The sequence below is a fragment of the Streptopelia decaocto genome (assembly GCF_964273445.1).
Source record: "Streptopelia decaocto genome assembly, chromosome: 16".
Taxonomy (NCBI): Eukaryota; Metazoa; Chordata; class Aves; order Columbiformes; family Columbidae; genus Streptopelia; species Streptopelia decaocto.
This window is the reverse complement of record NC_138671.1, coordinates 826,261-850,450: the sequence shown is the minus strand read 5'-3', so window position 1 is coordinate 850,450 and position 24,190 is coordinate 826,261. Positions and strand designations below refer to the sequence as shown.

Below are 24,190 nucleotides of genomic sequence, written 5' to 3'. Positions count from 1 at the left end.
TTATTTATGCATGTGCAGCACATTGGCTTCCGCGCTTGTGTCCTACGGTAAATGTGAATTGAAGACTTGAGGCTGGAAACGGGAACTGGAGCTCGGGAAGGGACCGGGAGGCAGGTGAGAAGGGGGTGCTGGGTGTTATGTGCCAAATCCGATATACATCAAAAAATGGTTCACAAAACTGACTCTCCCTCTTGTAAGAATCTCAGTGACCTCCCTGTGAGCAAGGGAAGGCTGGGTCTGTTCCCAGCGCTGCCACACTCCTCCCAACTCGCTGCCTTCAGACACACAGGGGTGGGGAAGCACCGAGGAGCCGCGGCTGGAGCGCCGAACTGCCAGCTTGGGTCTAGCAGGGCGTCAAAGGGGCTCGAGTACAGAACACCACCTGTGAGGAGCTGCTGCTGCTGCTTTCCAAGCCATTTACACACAGCACAGGGACTGAGGCAGCAGCCAGGAGGGACAGAAGAGCTGAGGCTTTCCCCAGCCTGGACCAGAACAAGCTTGAGAAGACTGAGAGAACATGGATCAAACCTGAAGCAGAGGAAAGCACCACAGCACTGCTGAGGCTTCCTCCAACCCATTTTGCTTCCAGGGAGGGGGACATACATCCACAGGGATGCAGCCCCACATCCATAGAGATGCAGCCCCACATCCGTAGAGATGCAGCCCCAGATCCAGAGGGATGCACCCCCACATCCATAGAGATGCAGCCCCACATCCGTAGAGATGCAGCCCCACATCCGTAGGGATGCACCCCCACATCCATAGAGATGCAGCCTCACATCCGTAGGGATGCAGCCCCACATCCCTGCCCAACATGGGCTGCAAGGCTGTGTCTGAGTCAGGAGCGCTGCGCTAGGAATATGACAGGAATTGTTCTGCTCTTCTCATGTTGAAAAGGCCACACCAAATACTAGGTCAGAAATCTCTCCTTGCCCTTTAGTAGCAGAAATGCTTTGCCACCAGAGGAATTTTTTGTGAGCAATGAAAAGGAGAGAGAAAGAAGAGGTGATGCAGCCGTTCAAACCAGAAAATGTGGGAGTTCTGTCTTTTCTCTTTGCTACCGCTGAACTATAAAAGCATTTCTTGACAAATCAGTAGCTGTAGAGCTTAGTTAATGGGTGTATTAGACATTCTTGGATACAAGGCAGTAAAGAAGTTAGAAGTAATTTAGACTGTGAAGCAACAGCTGCATTTCACCCCAAAGGTGGCTTTAGTTCACTGACAAATGTAAAGATTTCTGTGTTCCACTTTCACAGGGGAGACTTAAATGACCACACTGAAGCCTGACGAAAATTGGTTGCTTAATGGAAATGTTTTTCTCATAAAGCCCGAGTGAAGCTGCACTCAGTACGTTTGGGGATACCATAGATTAGATGGTTTGTAGAACCCGTTAATAGAGTTCTCAAAGCACTGCGCTATCCATCTCAGTGAAGGGCATTACATAAGTGTAAGCTCATTTGTTATCGTTATCTCCCTTTGTCTCTTCGCAATCAGGATAATTTGCTGGGTTATCAGGCTACATGTGTTTAAAACCACGATAGATGTCACCTCAGCAGATATTCACTGCTTTCCTCATTATAAAGAGCAGCAATGTTTCCTTAAACGCTCTGTAGCTGTTATAGACCAGTATCAGCTCTGACTCAGCGACAAAACCACCCCGGTACACTGGAAATAGAAGCCGGTGAACTCCGCTGGCTCTTCCCGAGCCTGTCAGAACCATTCAGACAAAACGTCCTGTTTTCTGGCGCATCTTTTGGCAATTGCCTTGCCAAGTTACCTTCCCACGGAGGGCAGGCAGGACTCGGCATCCCCGTTAACCGCAGCTGCACTGGCTAAGGAGAAGAAATTCAGCATTTTACTGGGACGTCTCATACTGTCTCCTTTTGGGGCTTGGGAACGTGAAAGCTATTTCACAGAGCCGCCTTTGGAAATGCTGGCGCGGTGATGCAGACATTGCTGCCCAACCAGAACCGCTGCGGTTTTCTCTTGTGATGGGCAATAAAAGGCAACAACCAGAGACCTGGATCCAGCCAAAGTAAAGACCCTGAATGGAAGAGTACAAAAAGCCTCTTCCTAACCTAGGGAACGCAATCGCCCGTGGAATCAGCGTTCCTCTAGTTGTGCTCTGACGGTTCCCATGAAATACATCAGCCGAAATCTTTGCCCCATGCCTGGGATATTTCAAACTCAAATTCCTAATAGAAAGTGACACAGTTGTCAATATCTGTTTCCCAGGCCTTGGTGGGATTCATGGCTGATAAAAAGCTGCCGAAATTCTAGCAGGTTTCTGAGAATTGTGTGACTAGTCTGATCCTAATGAACGGAAGTGAGATGAACACACACACAAACTTCTCTTTCTGTCACTTGCACTGGGGAGCATCCACACAGCTGGAACGTAAAGCCTTTTCTACATGGTCAAATAAGCACTACATAAATATAAAGTGTGAATTTATAGCACACTAATGACTGCCCATTAAAGCGCTGATGGAACAGTGAGGATGTGGCAAGCCTGGGCAGCTTACTGCACTTCCAGAGCCACGCCAAGAGCTCTGTCCTTGGCAGCGCTGCAGCATTTTCTGATGCACAGCTTAATTTATTTTGCATTTCCCATGCAGAAAAGCCTGAAGAAGTACCAGCGTAAGGCAATCAGCCCCACGGACCACATGCTGACAACACGGTTATTATGCACCAGTAAAGCGGGGCAGCGCTGCTGCTCTCCAGTGCGGATGGCATTGCAGCCCTAGCAGTGCAAGACGCTGTAACAAAGAACAGACGTGCACCGCTCCGCTGCGGAGGAGCGCAGAGCTTTGCAGGTCCAGGTTTCACCTCGCAGAGAGACAGCATTTTGGGGCTCCCCTGCACCCCTGTGCTGGCAGAAGGGTCCGGGAGCCGCCGGGGCTCTGCTGCCCCTCACGTCTGCAGCTCCAGCCAAGAGGCTCCAGCTGCACCTACTGCCTGGAAGCAGCTTCTCCAGCATTCCGGCTACATTTACTGTCTGCAGCTTCTTAAGCCTCAGATCTGGCAATGGAATCAATAACGTGGCCAGCCCTAACGGCATCCTTGCCAGCAAAGGATCTCCAGTGCCATAAGAGCCCCTTTTCCCTACATTGTCCTGCTGTCCATCCATCCCCCTGCACACCTGTCCTGCTGTCCATCTATCCATCCTCCTGCACACTCGTCCTGCTGTCCATCCATCCTCCTGCACACCTGTCCTGCTGTCCATCTATCCATCCTCCTGCACACTCGTCCTGCTGTCCATCCATCCTCCTGCACACCTGTCCTGCTGTCCATCTATCCATCCTCCTGCACACCCGTCCTGCTGTCCATCCATCCTCCTGCACACCCGTCCTGCTGTCCATCCATCCTCCTGCACACCTGTCCTGCTGTCCATCTATCCATCCCCCTGCACACCCGTCCTGCTGTCCATCCATCCATCCTCCTGCACACCCGTCCTGCTGTCCATCTATCCATCCTCCTGCACACCCGTCCTGCTGTCCATCTATCCCCATGCACACCTGTCCTGCTGTCCATCCATCCCCCTGCACACCTGTCCTGCTGTCCATCCATCCATCCATCCCCCTGCACACCTGTCCTGCTGTCCATCTATCCATCCCCCTGCACACCTGTCCTGCTGTCCATCCATCCATCCATCCCCCTGCACACCTGTCCTGCTGTCCATCCATCCCCCTGCACACCCGTCCTGCCGTCCATCCATCCCCCTGCTCCTGCCATCCCTCCATCCCCCTGCACACCCGTCCTGCCGTCCATCCATCCCCCTGCACACCCGTCCTGCCGTCCATCCATCCCCCTGCACACCCGTCCTGCCGTACATCCCTCCACCCCCCTGCAGCTCCATCCCCGAGGTGCACAGAGGCATCCCCAGCCTCCCAGACATTAACATCACAGAGCAGAGAGCGTGGGAGAAAGGGAGCAAGAGACTGTGCAAAATAATAAATAATCATGGAAGAAACTAGGGCGCCAGCGGTGCCGCTGGTTTTGATGTTTCCCTCTCCTCCTGCCCTGCCTTTTCCCGCACGGAAAGGCAGCGCTGCAAGGTGGGAAGAAGCCCCAGAGCAACAGGGACACAGGGCTGTCTCTAGTCAGAAGCGCCAGCAGGATTACAGATAAATATTGAAGCTATCAAAGCAGCTTAAGGGATTTAGGAACCCACTCCCCATTATTATCCTCTCCGGGGGGAGGGGAAGCAATCCTTTGCAAAGAGCTACAGCAAACACCAGCACGGTGCTGACTCCTGAACCCCCCCGCGGGCTGCACGTTTCCCCTCCTTTGTCGGAGGGGGAAAGAAAATACAAATGTGGGGTTTATAAGAGCGAGCATCCCGGTTTGCGGCTGCGGGCGCTCGGGGGGCCGCTCTGCGTGAGCACACGGCCGCGCTGCGCCCCCACGGCGCCCGGAGCAGGTAGAGCCCAGGAAGCTGCAAAGTGACTTGAGGGATGGTCTGGAAGGAAAAGCTGTTGGTCCTGATGTGTGTGTGCACAGAAAGGGGTGGAAATTACTGTACAAATCAATTCGGAAACTGAGAGGCGGATGTGGGATGTTTTAAACCTGCCTCCATTCAATTCTGCTGCTGAAGCGTCACAACAAAACTTCATTAACAAAACATGATACCGGGCCCTATTCCCCCTCCCGTTTCCCAGGACAACTTCTCTGTCTGGAAGGAGGTTTTTAATTTGTACCAGCACCAGACACTGGTGAAGGATGTCTGAGAGCTCTGCAGAAGCATGAGCATCCTCTCCCCAGGGACGCGCTGCCTCCCCAGGCGCCTGCACACGCTGCAGAATGGATCCTGGCCTGTCTCGGATCTCACGTTTTCGCGGTGCAGAAGTTCCCCCCGAGCAGGAACCAGCTCGGTGCCCGCGGCTGGAGCGGCGCGCAGGGAGAGCGGGTCCGGCCGTCACCGCGCTGGTGTGCGGCCGCTCACCGACACAGCTCGGAGCTCAGCCCTGCACCCCAAGGACAGCACCGCGCAGCTGGCAGGGCCCGGCAGGATGTCCTGGAGCCAGACCCGGCCCGGGCCCCCGGCGCCTCTGGCAGGGGGGGCACCGCGCACCCAGCCCCCCCACAGCGCTCCTGCCATCCCGGCTAATGCACCATCCGTCCTCGAGCAGCCAAAACGCTTTCTCTGCTACACTTTGAAGGGGATGCTGCAGTTTTACACCTCAAATTAAATTTTTAATGAAACTTCATAACTGTTGTACCCAAATGTAATGTAATATTGATAGGAACTGTGCATTCAGCTAGCATGAGATTGCCCTAGAAAGCTTTTTAGGATGTTATGCAATATATAGCTAAATTAATTATTTGTAATGAAAGGATGTGTGTCCCTATAGCATCACAGACCTACTAATACAAAGAACACACTCCTCATTCCCGCTGGATGTGAATGTCAGGCAATTTAGAAGGAAACCGACTTTTGAGATGGGAACAATGAAAGAAAGGGAAGGAAAGAAAGGAGACACTGAATGTGTATGAGAGAGAGAGGGAGAGGAAGAGAGGGAGAGATCTGCAAAGAAAGACTGCAGCAAAATGCAGCAAATGTCTGAACTCCAGTGCAAAGTGTTTGTCTGTTCCAGAAGGGAATACTCCACCTCACACACTGTTGTTTGTACCAGCTACACACCATGCTCAAGCTGTTCTAATGACAGCTGTAGGTTTTAGAAGGTGTAAAAAAAAATCCAAGATTTAGCATATGCACTGTTCTGCAAACTTAACCACGGCGCAGCTCGGAGGTGCTGCTGGCTTTGTACGTCCTGTCTGGCTGCACAGGGAGAAGGGTTTGCAGAGGGTCCTGCTCTGGGCACGGGCTCTGCACAGGCAGCGCTGCCCCGTGGGACCAGGGACCGCTCCCTGCTCTAGTCCCCCGAGAACAAGCCCTCCTATTAAAAATAAAAGAAAATAAACCATGAAAGAGCCTCATCGCACTGCCACGTCCGGCTCCGAGCGCGCTGGGGAAGGGGCCGCGCGGGCAGGGCTGGAGCGGCCGAGCCCTGTGGGGCGCGATGGGCACAGCCAGCAGCTCCACCACGCACCACACGGGCGCACAAACAAAAGGAGCTGGGTTTCTCGCTCGGTGAAGTCTACCCATCACTATTTCCCATTGCAAAGCTGTCTCCATCCCATAATGGATCATATTGTTCCCACTCCGCAGAGGAGACTTAACTGCGGAATCAGCATTACCCCACAGGAGATGCTTTATGTACAGCAGGCTGCACAAACAGGAGAGAAAGCTTCCACTCCACTCCCCAGGGCTCCAGCTCCTGGGATTAAAGAGATTTGTCCACTTTAAAAAATGTCCTTTATGCGTTAGTAACTGCGCTGTTCTCGCGCTGAGGTCGGCTTTGCACAGATGGGACGTTTGCACAGCCCGCTCGGGCCCGGACCCCGCGCAGAGGGCAGGGAGCCGGGCTGCTGGCTCCGGGGCACCGGGACTGTCCGAATGCGGCTCATCCATCACGAACACAAATGTGCCTGCTGGCTCCTGTTCAGAACTAAATCATCTCCAAGGGTCCTTGATAGCTGTGCTCAGCTCTTTTCAGCTACAGAGCCATAAATCACCGCCAGCTCTCTGATTTACAGAGGGCGCTTCGGAAGAGGCAAGAGAAGAGTTAAAAATAATCGGGACTCCATTATTCCATTATACCCAAACAGCTCCTAAATCTGCAAAAGCAATAACGGATCCTACTGCATGATTCAGTGATTCTGGGAAAGATGAAATCTTGATCACATTTTCCAGTTCTTTCTTTGCATTAGGAGACAAGGGGGTTATTGTGCTTATCTATTGTAGTGCAGCTTTGTTGTTTCTTCCTATCTAGGTATTTATACGGTCTCCATCACCATAGTATCGGAGTGTTTATTTTATTGAACCTGTCACTTTGGACTCATCTCAACATAATGTTCTGTGGATGACAAAAGATTCCTGGTTAAATTGGTTCAGTGACATGAACAGCTTTGTCAACACCATGCAGATGTTAACAGAAGTGGGGACTGATCCAGCTGCCTCTCAGACCAGTTTCACTCTGGTGTAATTGTCTTGCCTGCAGTAACATTATTTTTGGTTTGCGTCCCTGCCTGTGGCAGAATCAGACCTGCAGTCTTTTCAGTCTTTCCCATAGCAATCCTTTTTCTCAAAAGATACAAACCCAAACAAAACCAAGACCAAAAGCAAACGAGCGCGGAAGGGAGCCGGTGTGCCCAGTGGAACATCTGCAGCCCGTCCCCCTCTTCAACGCCTCTCTGCTCCGTTCCTGCTGCACTGAAAGGCTGCACAGCACTGAGAACAAACAGGAAGAGAAGTAGCAAGGGTGGCAAAGCCAGAGGCGAAGAACCTTGTGGAAATGCCGATTTTTCCCCAGAGTCTCCTGCAGCAGAGCACCCGAGAGCAGAGCTGAGCTCCTCACGGGTCCGGGGCTTCCGAGCTGCTGTGCGGAGACAGGGGCAGCAGCAAAAAATAGAGTCTCTGCAGTCCCCACGAGCACCGGGCCAGGTGTGACGGGAAACAGCAACAGCAGCACTACAGGCTCCCAGGGAAGGAGCTACAGAAGCACTGGCACACCTCCGTACCTCTGGCCACGCTAATCCCAGCACCGCCCCGGCTCCCCTGAGCTGGGCAGCCAAGGCCAGACCCAGCGCGGCAGGGAACCGGGGGTTCGCCGGCCTTGCCAGCCTTTTTCTGCTGTGCACGGTGACAACCCCAGGCCCCTGGGCTTGGCCGTGAAATGCTGTTTTACCTGTCACCGCACTGCTGGATGAGGAAAGGGGCTGCCATGCCTTTGAGAGGGAAACACTCTATGCCAAGGTCGTGTGTCATAGCTCTTGGGGCTGAACACCTGCAAGAGCAAAGGCATCAGACTGAGTCACACAGCCACAGGTCTTGCTGGGAGCAGCTTGGTGCGTTCCAGCTCCCGCAGAGAGCTCGTCAGCCCTGCGGCACAGGGACATCGGAGGGGAGGGACCCTGGGGTCGCAGCGCTTCATCTTCTGCAGACCCACAGCCTCAAAGCTTTTGTATTTTACCGACCCACTTCACTAATCAAAATTAATTGCTTCATATTGCACAGGATAACTTGGCATTATGTAAATACTCCAGCCATATGGGCTGCTGCAGTGCAGCTTGGACGGAGCAGGCGGCGAACCGAGCCGAGAGGAGCAAATTCACCTGTGGTACTGTCAGAAGCACATTTACCCGAGCAGTCCGCAAGCTAAACCTCTCAGCAGCTTAGCTCTTCCCTAACACACAACAGCACGGAGAGAGGGTGAGGACGAAACCGTGAGGCGGGAGAGCTGCGGGGAGCTGGGGCTGCAGCGCTGGCCAGGCCTGCTGGGGCTCGGGGACAATGCACGGGAAGGCTCCGCGGAACGAGTGCAGGGAGAAGCCAACTCGCCTCCCCGGGACTGAAGAGGAATCAGCCTTGGCTGAAGTGCTGAGAAGCCGCAGTTCTGATGGCCGTGAACTATTTCCACCTAGGACAGATCCAAATATTACCTGGAGATTTTTTTTCTTGATTAAAAAGGAAGAAGAAAAGCAGCAGTCGCTCTCCTGTGCCCGCAGCGGGGCTGTGCAGCACCATCGCTGGCTGCACGTTATTCCTGAGGACACGCAGGGCTCGCTGGGCCCCCCCGTGCTCCAGGCCCCCTCGGGCCGGCAGCCCCGCACCGACTGCCGGCGACCTGCTGGGGCTGAGGGCATCGCGCTGCCCCGCGGCCGCCCGCCCTCCCCACGGAGCGGCCCGGGGATGCCCGGGGGGGAGCAGGAGCCGCTCTGCCGACCTGCCGGGAACAGCCCTGGGCGGTGCGAGCAAACGGCAGCGAGCCCGCCCCCCCGCCGGGGCACGGCCAGCCCGGGGGCCCCTCCGGCTGCTACCGGCAGCCCCCGCCGCTGCGGGGCGGCCCCGAACGGCACACGGGTCCCCACGGACCCACGGAGAGCGCGGGGGGAGTGGGGAGGCGTCCGTCCATGCACGGCGCTGCGCGCACACGCACACACCGGGACCCCCGCACACACCGCGCGCAGCCCCTGCAGCTGCCCCCCCGGCTGTAGCGCCCTCCGCACACCCTTCCCCGCTGCACGATCGCTTCTGCACACACACGCGCCGCGGCCGCGCGCTCCCACGCCCCCCCGCACACACCCGGGCACACGCACGCACAGATTCACACCCACTCACACGCGTTCACACCCGCACACCCACTCACACGCATTCACGCCCGTACACCCACATTTACACCCACTCACACCCATTCACACACACATTCCCACCCACTCACGCACACGCATTCGCATTCACACACACACACACTCACGCTCCCCCCGCCCCGGGAGCGCTCCCCCCGTCTCGCGGCCGGGATTCCACGCGCCGTGACGTCAGGGCGCGCGGCCCCGCCCGGGCGCTATAAGAGGGGCCGCGTGCCGCAGTGGGCCCGGCGGAGCGGAGCGGCCCCAGCCCGGCAGCGCAGCCATGGCCGGGCCCCCCGGCACCCTCCTCCTCCTCAGCCTCCTGCCGCTGCTCTGCCTGCGCGGCCGCGGGCAGGGCTTCGGGCAGACGCGCTTCATCTGCACCTCGGTGCCGCTGGACGGGGACATGTGCGCTGCCACCGCGCCGGGGACGGGCTCCGCCGAGGAGCTGAAGAGCACGGTGCTGCAGCTGCGGGAAACGGTGCTGCAGCAAAAGGAAACCATCATGAACCAGAAGGAGACCATCCGGGAGCTGACGGCCAAGCTGGGCCGGTGCGAGAGCCAGAGCGTGCTGGAGGGGCTGCCCGGCGAGCCCAAGGGCGGCGGGGCCGGCAGGAAGGGCGGGTTCTCCAAGAACACCATGGGGGACCTGTCGCGGACACCCGCGGCCGAGACCCTCAGCCAGCTCGGACAGACGCTGCAGTCCCTGAAGACCAGGCTGGAGAACCTGGAGGTACGCGCTGCGTCCCGCCCGCGGGGCAGGGCGAGAGCCGCGCCGGGAGCCGCTGCCCGGAGCCGCTGCCCGGAGCCGCTGCCCGGAGCCGCTGCCCGGAGCCGCTGCCCGGAGCCGCTGCCCGGAGCCGCTGCCCGGAGCCGCTGCCCGGAGCCGCGCCGGGAGCCGCTGCCCGGAGCGGAGCGGAGCGCGCTGCTAACAGCCCGCTCCTGTGCTCGCCCCTTGCAGCAGTTCAGCAGGATGAACTCCTCCAGCCAGACCAACAACCTGAAGGACATCCTGCAGAACAAAATCGACGACCTGGAGAAGCAGGTGCTGTCCCGGGTGAACAGCCTGGAGGAGGGAAAGTTCAACCCCAAGAACGAGTCCGAGGAGCGCGGCAAGATCGAGAGCACCCTCACATCGCTGCACCAGCGCATCAGCGACCTGGAGAAAGGTACCGGCCGCTCCCCAGCCCCGCGGGACACCCCGCCAGCCGCGGCCCCGGTCCCCCCCGCCGCCTGCGCCCGCTCGCCGGGGACCGAGCGCTGCCGGGGGGACGCTGAGCCGATCCGTCCCAGTGGCCGCGGGCGGCTCTGCCGAGCCCGTCCCATTTCCCAGCCCTGGAGCGGTCCCAGTCTCCCGGCTTTAGCAGCCGGTGCCCGCGGTAGGAGCCGGGGATGCTCCGGGCGCTGTTGTGCGCCGGGGATTAGGGAGCCGTGCGGTGCCGGAGGGATTTGCTCCTCGCTGCTGTCTCAAGGCCCGTTACATAACGGGGGAGGTGGGGAGACAGAGAACCCCCAAAGCGGCAGAGAGGGGGTCCAGCTGGACCCCACTGCACCTCCGTCCCGCAGGCCAGAAGGACAACCGGCCCCCGGACAGGTTCCAGCTCACCTTCCCGCTGCGCACCAACTACATGTACGCCAAGGTGAAGAAGAGCCTGCCCGAGATGTACGCCTTCAGCATCTGCATGTGGATCAAGTCCAACGCCTCCCCCGGCATGGGCACCCCCTTTTCCTATGCCGTGCCCGGGCAGGCTAACGAGCTGGTGCTCATTGAGTGGGGCAACAACCCCATGGAGATCCTCATCAACGACAAGGTACAGCCCTGGGGAGCAGGGAGGGTGCTGGGTGGGGGGACCGACTCGGGGGGACCCCCATGCCCACCACCCTGACCCCACCACCTGCAGGTGGCCAAACTGCCCTTTGTCATCAATGACGGCAAGTGGCACCACATCTGTGTCACCTGGACCACGCGGGATGGTGTGTGGGAAGCCTACCAGGACGGCACGCAGACCGGCAACGGCGAGAACCTGGCGCCTTACCACCCCATCAAGCCCCAGGGCGTCCTGGTCCTGGGCCAGGAGCAGGTAAGAGCTGGGGGTGTCCCCGCTCTGCTGGGTGCACCTGGGGGATGGATGGGGCCGGGTGCTCCGGGGGCGGATGGGGCAGCCCAGCTGCACGTCCCCTGTGACATCTGCCATTGTACGCGGCTCCTCCGCAGGACACGCTGGGCGGCGGGTTCGACGCCACGCAGGCCTTCGTGGGGGAGCTGGCGCACTTCAACGTGTGGGACAGGAAGCTGAGCCCCGGGGAGGTGTACGGGCTGGCCACCTGCAGCGCCAAGGCGCTCTCGGGAAACGTCATCGCCTGGGCGGAGGCCAACATCGACATCTACGGCGGGGCCACCAAATGGACTTTCGAGGCCTGTCGCCAGCTCAACTAGAGCCACGGACAAGCCAGAGAAACCTCCTCATTGGGTTTTTTCCTTTTTTTTTTTCCCCCCCCTTCTCCTTTTTTTTGCGCAAAACTAACGGTGAACGAAGCCACCCGTCTCGTCTCGAGGAGCGGGGATACCCCAGCAGTGGGACCACCCGTCTCCGCAGCCCCGCGACCCTCCGGTTTCTGTCTTGCCAACGTCCTTCAACGCCTGCGTGCCTTGGCCTGGCGCGGCTGCGCCCCATCCTGCCCCCCGCTTCGCCACCTCCGCTGTCCCCGGGCACCGGCGCCCGCAAAGGCTGCGGGACCCGGACCAGAGCCCCCCGGGGCTCCTCTCCCTGCAGCCTGAACCCCCCAGGAGGGTGGTGTCCCCAGAGCCGGGTTGCAGTGTCCCCCTCCTGGGAGCCGGGGGTGCAGCAGCACCCAGGGCTCTGGGGAGGGGTGACCCCCCCACTCCTCTCCCCGGGGTAAGGGACCCCGCTGCCCATTCCCAGCACCACAGCCATAGCCCGGGCTGCGGCGGGCGCCGGGCGGGACCCCCGACCTGCCGCACTCAGGTACGTCCCCCCAGCCCCGCCGCCGCAGCCCCCGGGGCCTCCTACGCGCCGTAGCTGGTGAAAACAATAGCCTTTACACCCCTGGAAGTTTAGCTACCACTGGAAAGTCTGAAGCCTTTCTGCTTTTGATAATACACTATGTTGTTTCTCTTACTGTAAAGGGAAGTTTATTACCATTAAAAAAAAAAAAGGTATTTTTATGAAGATTAAAAAAATAGAATTAAGCTGTGCTCCCTGAGAAAAAAAAAAAAAGTACTTTATGATTCTGCAGGAAAAAAAAGATAAAGAAGCGTATTTTGAAATAATAGATGCATTTTGTATGGGTTCCTTTTCTAAACTCCTGGTTTGTACTACAGATCGCAGAAACCACCTGCCAGCCCCCCCTGTCCCCCGGGGCTGCCCTGGGTGGCCGTGGGGACGGGCAGAGAATTCGCACGGGGCTCCGGAGCCCCCCGCCCCACTCCAAGGACGCGGCAGAGACGCGCGGCGGAGGGGCCGGCGGGGGCCCCGGCGCCCGGGCAGGAGCACAGAGCCGGCCCGGGACACGCACCCCTGGTCGAGACCCCCTCCCACAAACTGTGGCTCAGGGCAGCGTATTTTAAACTGTGCTCTTTTTAAAACAAAACAAAACACGGTGGGCTAATTTACGTTCCTCCGAAGAACCTGTTCGCATCAGCAAAGTGACAAGCACAACCCGCTGAGAAGAACAGAACCACTGGAAAGGTTTCACCTATGGTCCCAGGTGCGTCGGATTTGCCAAAAAGAAAAAAAGTGATGTCAACACAATGTATATAGTGTATAGTAGGGGAGAGAATAAGTGTATCTTAATTTGTCATTATTTTGCTAACCAAAGCTGTACATTTTTCCTATTACTTGCTCTCTGTCTCCTCTGGGTTTTGAATGGGTTACAATGTACTACGCATCCCGTCCGCATCGGCAGTTCTGAAAATGCACTGTTTCTACTGATACTCATGCTTTTTCCATTTTATTGCTGAGATTACATGAATTGTTGACTTTATTTTTACACAATAAAGAGTGGAGAAAGACAGCGGGTGCTCTCAGTGTGTGCTCCCCGAGCAGCGGCGCTGGGGCCGATCTGTCCCTGCAGCGCAGGAATCTCTGCCCAGGTCCCCGACCACGGCCGCTCCCGCCGGGCTCTCTCCTCCTCTGCCATTACACCGCATCTTTTCCCGATTTATGCAACACCATCATACACATTGATGTTTTGGCTGTTTTTCCCTCAGCCGCAGGCTGGCAGCCCGGCCCCCTGCGGCTGCCCCCGCCGGGCTGGCACTGCTGGGGACGGTGACACCCGGTGCTCGTCGCTCTGCCGCGGGCGTTCCCAGCGCGGGCAGGAGCTGCTCGTGGGGTTCTGCTCGTCCCTCGAGGAGCCGGGCTGGGCTCCGAGCACGACTCCTGGAAGCCATCGCCCCAGAGGGCACAGCCGAGCACAGGGGTGACACCAGGGCGCTTGGCAGAGCCCCCCAGGCACCGGGACTGTGCACCGGGCTGCGCTGCTCCTGCCGCGGTACAAACTCCCACTCGTTACACAGCTGCCACAGAGCAAACTTGCCAGATAAATTGCTTTTAGCATCCAAGATACAAGCAGGAAAACCACTATTTACTCCTTATAACCAGCCAGAACCAATCCTACCCCCACATGTAACTCTCCCATCCCATCCCATCCCATCCCATCCCATCCCACCGCAGCTGGGCACAGGAGCTGTACGGGTCCATTTCAGCGCTGCTGCCCTGGGGCCATGCGGCACTTGGGGACGCGGTGACGCAGCCCGGAGGGACGGAGCTGGGGAGCTCAGCAGAGCCCTCGCTGCCGCCGCTCGTGGGGCTGCCAGGGCCACGGCGAGGGGCCCGCAGCCTGCCCGGAGTCCTCCCAAGCACCATCTACAGCTCTGCCAACAGCATCCCTGACCCGTGACCTGCCATCTGCCAGGGAACCAGCACAGGGGATGCTCAGCACTGGGGATCCCCCTGGGGCAAGAGGTCAAGTGATACCTCAGAACCATTTTAAGGCAATTTACTGAGCCCCAAAGGGACAGACAGTGTCACATGTCACCCATCGGTCACTCTTGCGGGTGACAAGAGGGAAGGCACAGCCGGGCAGCCTCGTGGGTGGCAGAACGGGAGCACCGTGGGCACAGGAGCCAACGCGGGGACGTGAGGCTGGGGACATGGAGGGGTGTGAAGTGAACGGTGCAACCAAGACTCTCCCCCTCCCCGACTCCCCAGATCCCCCAGGTGTAGAAGGCATTTAGATCATCTCCCGACAGCCTTGAAAAGCATCAAGATTGCAGAACTCCAGCAGAACCCCCCACGCCGTTCCCCCAGAGCTCAGCCCTGGCCGCACAGACACCATCCCCTTCCCCCCACCCCGAACAGCAGCTGCTCCAGGACGGGCTCCTCGGTTCGCGCCACCGGGAGCAGCCCACGGCTCGGCAAGGGGATGCTGTTCTTACCCAGGGAACGGGTGGCAGCTCCCGTGTTGTTCTCAGCCCCCGCCAGCCCCCCCAGCTCCGAGCGGGGCCCTGCCCGTGGGGACAGGGACACGGGTCCTCAGCTCCATCCCAGGCACCCAGGTAACGCTCCAGAGCCCCCGCGCTGCCGCGGGAGAGCGAAGCGGCACCCTCAGCCGGAGCCCTGTGCCGTCCCACCATTCAAACTGCAAGGGAAAATTACACTAATAGATTATTTTTCTTTTTTCTGCTGGTAGCTGGAAAACATCGCTGCGATTAAAGCGGGGCTGCCAAGGGGTGACAGTGGGGCTGCCACAGGGGTGACAGCGAGTGGCACGTGAGTGATGGTTGAGGGGGCTGGAGCTGGAGGAGCTGAGATTTGTGTACCCAGAGAGGGGCAACAGACCCCACGGCTCCTCACTCCCAGGCCCCCCAGGGCGGTGTGGGAGCCCTCGGGCTGTCTCTCAGCCCCACATGGACATTGGGACACCCCCCCACACGCCTGCCCTTGTGCCCACAGCTGCGCCAGGCAGTGAGCAGAGGGCAGAGCAGCCCCAGGGCCACCCCCGCCTGTCCCTGCCTGTCCCTGCCTGTCCCTGCCCGTCCCTGCCCAGCACACAGCAGCAGCTCCAGGCGCGCGACCTGCATGTCCCAGCGCTGCTGCCACTGCAGTGACGCCGGGGATGCAGCGACAGACGGAGGGAGGGACGAGGATCCTGCAAGAGCAGCTGAGCAGCGCAGACCCGTCAATCCCACGCACCAATCCTGACACCTCACCCCGCAGCCGGAATCTGCTGCCGCGGGCTGAACGCTGGTCAGTGGCACCAGCTCTGCGCTGGTGACACTGGTGACAGCCCGCCCGGCGTCCCCTGCCAGCGCAGGGATAAGGGAGAGCGTTACCGCACCGGCGCTGAGTGCACTAAATCCAGGAGGCTTTCAGAGCAGCGGAGCAGATGGAGATCTTGGGCTGCGTGAGGACAGGCCCCGCGACTTGGGAGATGGCTCAGAAATACTGACGGGGGCGAGGGAGAGTTCTTAAGGCCAGGATGCAGCTGGGATTTACAGCTCTGATCCGACTCCTCGCTGGCGACTCACACGGCAGAGAAACCACTCTCACACGCGGGTGCTTGGCGCCCGCTGCCCACCCGTGTCTCCCCGGGCACAGCTCAGCCCCACCAGGGGCTTCCAGGAGCTGAGAGGAGGTGATGGGCCAGAGGAAAAACTGAATCGTCTGCATTTTATAGCAAAACACCCACGAAAACCAGAGCGCCAGCATGTCCGAGACGGCCTCTCCTGCATCCCTGCCCTGCGCGGGAGGACCCCAGGGCACACACAGGCAGCACTGGGTCCAGAAACATCCTGGAGCATCATTATTATGCAGCACCCAAGGTGTGCTAGGCACTTAATAACATGCAGTTAGATTAATTAGTAGCGAGTGTGTCATGCCGTATGCCTGGCCCGCGCCAGGAGCACATGGCTCCCTGAGACCTGGATTAAAAATGCATGAGCCACGGAGCGGGGGGCCGGTGAGCGGAGCCCCCGGGAGCAGCGAGGGGGGCTCGGCCCCCAGCCGGGGCTCGGCTGCCAGGGCAACAACAGAACTGTAACACACGCCTACAGAAACGCTCTTTGTCTTCATTTCACAAAACTTGGGGGTGACGGGCGGGGGAGGAAGGGAGGCGCACAGGCTGGAGCATCGTCCTCCCCCCGCACAGCTCCTGATGGGCTTTGGAGCGCAGCATCATCTCTCCCCATGCCAGGAGCCTCGCGGTGCTGGGGGCTCAGGCAGCCGCTCCGCAGCTCCAACCCGCGTGTAAACACCCCGAGCAGCGAGCCGGGAGCTGAGCCGGTGCTGAGCACGGCTGCGGCTGCTCTCGGAGCTCCCTGCCGTGCCAGGGCTGCCGAGCGCCGCCCGGGCTCCCCCAGGGACGCGGCTCGAGCGAGAGGCTCGCAGGCTGCACGGGAGGCACGGGAGGACGGAGAGCACGGGCAGCAAATCCTGCGCTCCAGGGCAGCAAACAGCGTGTTTCAGGGCAGCAGGAGGGCTGGGAGCATTTCTCGACTTGGGGAGGGGAGGCATCAATCCCCTCTGCAGCAACAGGGCAGGAGGAGCAGGGACGGAGCCGCAGGGCACCCGGGGCTGCGGGTGCCAAGGCCGAGCTGCTGCGGGAGCGCAGGGACCAGCTGGGCCGCCACGGGCGGCTGGACACGACGCCGGGCACAACGACAAGGCCGACAGAGCATTCCGGACACAGGCGTGAGTCACGGCTGTGACTGAGTGTCCCTCCAACTCCGCTCCGGAGCCTTCCCTGGCAGAGCATCCCCTCCCCACGGATCCGCACCAGCTCTGCCTGGGCAGCGAGGAAGGGGCTTCCTGCAGCCTGTCCCCCCAGGAACCCACCCAGAGCCGGGAAGCCCCCCCAGAGCCGGGAAGCCCCCCCAGAGCCGGCCACGGCCCCAGCGAAGCGGGGCCGAGCTGCCCGTGGGCAGGCACGGAGCACAGCCCCAGCCCGTGAGATCTGGTTAGCACAGCCAGACAAGCCTCTGGCCAGACAGCAGCTTTTTCCAAGACCTTGCAGAGGCTGTTCCTACAGCAGAAGTAATGAATCTGTAACATGAAAAATCTCCCCTAAGACAGCAGCTCTGAGATCCCTGAGCCGCAGCTCCCGGCACAGCCGCGGCAGCTCTGAGCTCAGCCAGGCTGCAGAACCTCCCCGAGGTCTCCGAACGCCCGGGCCCTGAGCTCCTGCTGGTCCCTGCGCTGCCACGGCCGGCACAACCCCCGCGGGACCTCGCACCAGCACCCCGGGGCGACATCCACCCGGATCACCCTGGATCCTCCGAGCTGCTGCCCCTCGTGCTGCCGGCGGCAGGACAGCGCTGCTCCCCAGGGGTCCCGCAAACATCCCCCGTCACACAGGACGTTTGGCCACGCGTGTCACAACCCCAGCAGTGCCACAGCCCGCAGGGCTGGCACAGCGCACAGCCGCAGCGGCTGCGCGTACCCGCTTTCAACGGCACTTTGCATCTCTCAGTGGAACGTTCCAGAGCAAAGTTTGCTTTCCGCAGCCCACAGCTCCCTCTGAAGCGACGCGTCCCCGAGCGGGGCTGGCACCGCTGTCCCCCCGCAGCGGGAGAGCCCACCCCAGCAGGGACAGGGAGAGCTGGGAGCGCAGGGCTGTCCCCGCTCGCCTTCTCAGACTATTTGTGCAACCTTCTCCCGGGCTCCTCCTCCTGCCATTTTCCAGCTGCTGCCGAATGCCACCTTGACAGAGCTGAGCTGATTTCCTCCATCCTGTCCCTCCATCCCTCCCCGATGGTGATAGAGGGGCTGGGATCTCAGCTGGGACCCTCAGACTCCACCGAGGAGTTTCTGGGACGTTACTGTGGGAGGGACCGCAGCCCCATCGCAGGGGTGCGGAGGGGAAGAGCAACCAATTCCCACCAGAGCGTCCCTGACCAAGCACCGTTCTGCCACAGGAGAGGCTGCCAGCCTGGAGAGGAAGGAAGAATGTGTCTTCCCAAGCTGATTAAAAATAGATGCAGCATCTTGCTAATTATGCTGTGTAATTAGCATTTGTTTTCTGCTTAGCAGAAATCTGCAGGGAAGGAAGCTGACCTGGACCCCAATATCTTGTTTGCCCCAGCTCAAGCACAGGAGGCTCATCCCGTGGGGGATGCGGTGGGGTCACAGCCCACCCTGCGCTGCCCCAGCACCCCCAGCCCTGGGCGCTGCGAGTCCCCTGTGCCGGGGCAGCGCAGGGTGGGGGACCCCGTGCCCCCCATTTAGCTCCCTCCCAAACCCATCTGCACCCAGGCTGCCAGCAACAGATGACAAGATCCACAGCGCTGCTGGAAATTAGGTCAGCGATCGCCTGCAGCAGATCTGAACATTTTTCATCCCGGCGAGGCTCTTATGCAAGTCAGAGATGCCACAGGGCAGCCCCGCCGCCCCCGGCCCGGCTGGCGGGGAGCAAAGGAGGGTGCCAAGGTCTGGATCATGCCAGGGTCCCCCTGCCGGGGGCGATGCGGGAGGGCTGGGGATCCGTCACGCCGCTGACTCAGTGCCCGTGGAAGCCGGGGACCAGCAGCCTCCCCCTCCCGGACACCCCCACACCCGCCTGCCCAGCCCCTCATCCCCGAACCCCGACACGGGGAACCCTGGGGGACCCAGCTCTGCTGATTTCCTCCCTCCCAAGAGGGGAGCAGGACCCCGACGGTCCATCCGAGCGCAGAGCGAGCGCCCAGCCCCAGCTCACAGCAGCGTTTTCTCTCCAGCCCCCCCAACACCCTCCTACGCTCAGAGCCCCGGTTGTTTGATGTTAGATTTGGGCTGGGTTGTGCTCCACTATTGGCGACGCTTTCTGCTCCTTCCCCCTCCCTCCCCACATCATTCAAATGTTGCTGCACTTAATCCTGACCAGCCCCGCGGAGGCTCCCAGGCTGTGGAGGAGCCCCCAGCTCCAGCCCTCCCGCTCCCGGCGCTGCAGCCGCCCGGTCCAGCACAGTCCAGTGGATCCCGGGGATGGAGGCAGGAGAACAACAAACAGTGCGGCGGGGGGGAGTGATTTTCAGCAAATTAAATGCATCCACCTTCAGCGGGAAGGAGCGAGGACGCGGAGAGGGCTCCCCAGCCCCGCTGCTCACCCCGGGCTGCAGGGGACCCTGCTCACAGGGCGCACCCGGAGCAACCGCCATGGTGTCCTGGGGACTGGGACCCCCCTGGCGCTGCTGCTGCGGCCACGGGGGCGTCAGTCACCAGCGACAACCACGGCAAATTAATTGGATACCAGTTACTGCAAACAAAGAGAAACCGGTGACATTTACCCAGCAAATTAATTGATAGCTAAGGAATTTGTTGGAGAAACCTTGTTATATGTCAGCTGGGCTTCCCAAACCCTCCCAGTCCTTATTACAAACAAGGTTTGTGTGTTAATCAAAGAGCTTTAACCCCATTGCTACCTGCCTTAATTTTGAGCAAGTTACAAAGCTACCAGGTTTATCACAGCCTTTCAGATCCTAAACGCTCTCTTAAGAATGTGTTTGATATTTTATTAGCAGGCAACGATGCTGTTCGTGAAGACGACGGACATTTCCCTCTCAAGCGCTGACACGGAGCGGCTCTGGCTGGCGGCTCCACCTCTCCTCGCTCCCATTCCCACCATGGCGGGTGCAGCGCGGCCTCGGACCCGCTCACCCCACCCTCCCCACGCGGAACTGGAGCCGCTTCCACTCCAGAGAAACGGCTCCAGCCAAAACACGAGCCGGGAGCCGCTGGTCCCTCGCGGAGCCGCCGCGGCGGGAGCCCCCGCTCACCGGGGCCTGTGCACAAGGTTCTCAGGAGCGTGCAATAAATATAACATTAAAAAAGAATCAATGCACTATCTCCTAAGCAGCAGCAGCGCGGTGTGAACAGCTGGGGGCTGCAGGCAGAGGGACAACAAGCCAAGCAGCCAGTCCAAGAAAAGCAAGAAAAAGCACGTTCCTAAGGAAACATTTTGCATCAAGCCCTTGAGTTGGGAACGAAACCAAGAATTAATTACAGGCTGATTTAATGGCCTTTATTTTGTATTTTGAAGCTGCTCAGGCTTCCAGAAGGCAAACAGAGCGCGTCCTCGCCGGGGAGCCGGGATGGGCAACGCGGAGCAGGCCGGGGCTGCTCTGGGGCAGGAGAATCGGGTCTCCGCTCCCACCCGCCCAGGGTGACGCGTGGGCACCCCCGGCCCCGCAGCCCCAGACACGGCCCCCGCCTCCCGAAACCAGAGCCTGAGTCTGCGCTCCCGGGCTGAGCCCTGCGCGAGCTGCTCCGCCGCCCCGGGGACACAGCTCATCAGTATTTCATTTGCCATTAATGTGGGTGTCAAGAGAAAATCCACTCATTTGCTTTGATTAATATGGCCTTAAAACAGGGGGCTGGCAGGGCCCTGGCAAGAGGTGGCAGCATCAGTGTTAGCGAGGGTCGGCTGAGAAGAACCACTGATAGGACACAAGAAGAAAACTGCAAGGGAGCCGCGATGCTCCCCAGCCTCCCCAGTGCCCTGGGGTGGTTTGGTGCCACCAGCCTACAGACGGAGCTGGTTTTGGGGAAGCAAGGGGGAGATCGTCCCCCCTGAACCTGCCTGAGCAGTGCAGGGCAGCAGGGAAGAGGAGCAGAGCGGGGGGATATCCCAGCACACCCCCTGCCCTGTCCTCAGCACGAGTGTCCCCAGGTGGGTCACCAGAGCTCAGCCCTCGCGACACAAAGGGCGCAGCAGCGTCCAGCCTGCCCCGAGCTGCAGACACGGCGCTGGGGTTCATCTCACCCAGCCTGCGCCACCCGGGACTGAGTCGCTCATCTCAACTCCCTCCACAACCAAAGAAACACGGACACTTCCTAAAGCATCTGCTCTCCCTTACCAAGGCACCCAGGTAAGCAGGGCAGTTCTGAGATCTTCCTTCCTGACCTCTGGGTGTCCACAAAAAACGGTAGAGAAAGCAGACCTGGAGAATCCATAGCAGAGCAAATCATTTGTCATTTGACTGGCACCAATCATCCACCTCCTTTGTATCCTCAGAGGGCAAATAAAGCTGTAAAACGAGTGGCCACAAGAGCTCTCAGGAGGCAGCTGAGCAGCTCCGGTCTGGGAGGGCAGCACCCATACGGGCTCAGAAGGGGAGCAGGTTTGTTCCCTTACAGCAGCTCAGGTTTGCAAGGAGCGGCTCTTCAGCAGCCCTTGATCTGCCTGTAAGGGCGCAGGGCTGAGCCTGGCCTGCAGAAGCCAAGCCTGCAGAAGCCAAGCCTGCAGTGAGGAGGCTCCGCGTGGGGCAGCCCTGGTTCAATTAAGCCGGCACAGGCTGTGTCTGTTGAGGAGCCCGGGGCACAGCAGCCAGCAGGGCTCCCAGCACACACTGCGGGGGGCGATTCCTCCAGCCTCCCCCCTGCAAAGCCGAGGAACGGGTCCTGCTTTAATGACAGTGTCCCCGGGGAGGGACACGCGCCCCCTGCTCACCACGAGGGTCACAAACCGCCCGGCCACGCGCCCCCCGCGCAGATGCTGCACTCGAGCCAGGCAGAGCCAAGCGTTCCCGGACCAGGCAGCTCCCCCTCCCACAGCCGCTCACGCGGGAGGGGTCGGGCACCATCCGCACCCCAACACAGCTCCGGCAGGAACCCCTTTGCCCAGCCGAGCCAGGAAACCCAAAGCCGGGTGCCAAATCCCCCAGCCCGGAGCGGAGCTGGAGGACGCTGGTGCCGCAGCCCAGCCCAGCGCAGCCCCAGCACCGCTGGACGACGCGGCAGCAGAGCTGGCGGGTTAGTGTAACCGAGACAGTCACCCTTCACGCACACAGCACGGCACCATCGCACTGGAGAGGGGAAGAGCCGCCCCAACAGCCTCCTGCTCGCAGAGCCCTCGCAGTCGCCACGAGAGAGGACTCCATCTCCCTCCTCCACCTCTCCATCCTCTTCCCTCCCAGTTTCTCAGCACTGAGGGATCACCGAGCAGTGAGACCCACTCAGAGACTCCTGAACAGCCACAGGTGGAAACATGAAAGAGAAAGGTATCCTTGGTGACAACAAACAGCAAGGCTGTTTAATAAGTCAGCGATAAATTGTTGGGAACAGGAGCACAAATACTTAACATCTGGAAAAGCTAACTTCCAGCAAACAGAGAGTTAAAAAGGAAGAGATGTTATGAGTTTACTCAGGAAGGACACTCAGGCTCCTCTCCGAGTTTCTATTAAGAGGTGGTTTCATGCATTACAAAGCGATTTTCCCTTCCCTAGTTTATAAGCCAATTAGATAAAGACCAAGTTAATCCCTTATTGTGTTCAGAGAGCCACAAGTAGACGCCAAACACAGCGATTAGTCTGTTTGTTTAACCACCCCCAGGTCTCGGCCGCGCACAGCACAGGTACCCAGCAAACCCAGGAGCGCGAAGCCCCCGCTCCGCCGACCCGCAAAGGTGACTGAGCCAAGCCCACCCCAGCCCGGCCGGCTCACCCCAGCCCCAGCTCTTGCAGGGCACCCACGGGCCCCACACACACCAGAGCCCAGCGGGAAGAGCCCCGGGGCAGCAGCAGCCTCACAGCCCTGGGGCAAACCGGGCTCAGTGTCCCCCAGCTCACCCGCCCCTGCAGAACCTCCACTGCCCGCTCACGGACACGCCAGCCAGGGCACAACATCACCGACACGGCAGAGCTTCAAACCGCAGACACTCACCTGTGCAGCCGGTCTGGAGCCGCAGCCCCGTGTGCTGAGGAAAGCCCTTCTCCAGCAGGGCAGGAGCTGCTCTGCTGCCCCGCAGACCCTCCTCTCCCAGCTGAGCAAACGAGCTGCTGCAGCACCCATGGGTCACTCAGAGCGGGAGGGTGTGACGGGCGATTGGGATGGGCTGGGGCTGGTCCTGTGCCCCAGCACAGGCAGCTGCTCCCAGGCCAGCAAAGCCCAGGCCAGCAAAGCCCAGACCAAGGCGATCAGCAAAAATCGATGGTTTTCTCTTGGCAGCATTTAAAACAGACCACAGGAGTCCTGGCCCTGAGCACCTCTCTCCAACCCCAGGAAAACACCCTTTTTCCTCTTCAGGCTGGAATCTTACACAGCCACGTCTATTTAAATTAACATGTGAGAGTCTGGCTGTGGAATCTGCTCCTGTTCTCTGGGAACAGTCAGGAATAGCCTGCTGAATGCCGCTAGGAACCCCCACCTTTGGAGGAAAAGCTTGAGCCCTGTAAATCAGATGAGACCCGCTGTCTCAATTCAGGGACAGAAATTGTTCTGTGCTCTGCTCTTCCAGCAAAGCTTCACTGACGGCTCTTGCTCCAGGTGTCTGGCACGGAGCTGAGTGCTCCCCGTGCGCTCCGACGGCAAAACTCAAGCCTGGGATCTGGCCATCCTGACTGACTTGTGTGTTAGGAAGGACTTCCCTCTCCATTCTCCATGACGGGACATTCTTTCCCCTGAGGTGACCTTACATCAGAAGAGCCGCTGTGCATCGCGGGCCCCAGCCGCAGTCACCGCAGAGGGGACAGGACACCGAGCACCGTGCAGAGCATGTTCCCACCGAGCCCAGCGCAGACCGTGACCCGCACGCGGCCACCGGCGCCAGGCAGACACGGAGCTGCTCAGGTACCGGAGCTCGGACCGCCCAGGCTCTTCCCAAAGCCCCAGCAGACTGCTGGCTCCATCCTCTCCCTCGTGAGTCAGACGCCCACCTGAAACGCGGCGTCCCCGGCCCGTCTGGTGACCAGCCGGGGGATTTCTGTTCCCCGGGGACGTGCAGAGCGCGTGTGAGAACCGGCTGTGAGCAGCGGGCGGACGCTCCTCCAGACCCGAGGAGAAGGGAGGTCTGTGCCAGAGGGGTGCTGGGAGCCACCGGACAGCTCCGGGCTCTGTCTATAGCTACGGCAAGCGCCTCGGCAGCTCTTTGTACATCATGTCCCGCAATTGCTGGAGTACTCGAGGAAGTTCTTACAAAATTACAAGTTTACTTGTAATATTTTTACAATTAAAAATATTTTTACAATATTTTTAAAAATATTTTTACAATGCTCAAAAATCAACCC

At 59.6% G+C, this 24,190-nt stretch overlaps 1 protein-coding gene across 1 annotated transcript; it reads left to right on the top strand.

Moving 5' to 3' along the window:
- The first annotated feature begins 9,460 nt into the window (after nt 1–9,460).
- Nucleotides 9,461–13,138, top strand: NPTX1 (neuronal pentraxin 1). Its single transcript, XM_082066987.1, has 5 exons — nt 9,461–9,922; nt 10,151–10,358; nt 10,756–11,000; nt 11,091–11,270; nt 11,405–13,138. The coding sequence occupies exons 1-5, from the start codon at nt 9,473–9,475 to the stop codon at nt 11,624–11,626; spliced, it is 1,305 nt and encodes a 434-aa protein (XP_081923113.1). The 5' UTR covers nt 9,461–9,472; the 3' UTR covers nt 11,627–13,138.
- Nucleotides 13,139–24,190: the final 11,052 nt, after the last annotated feature.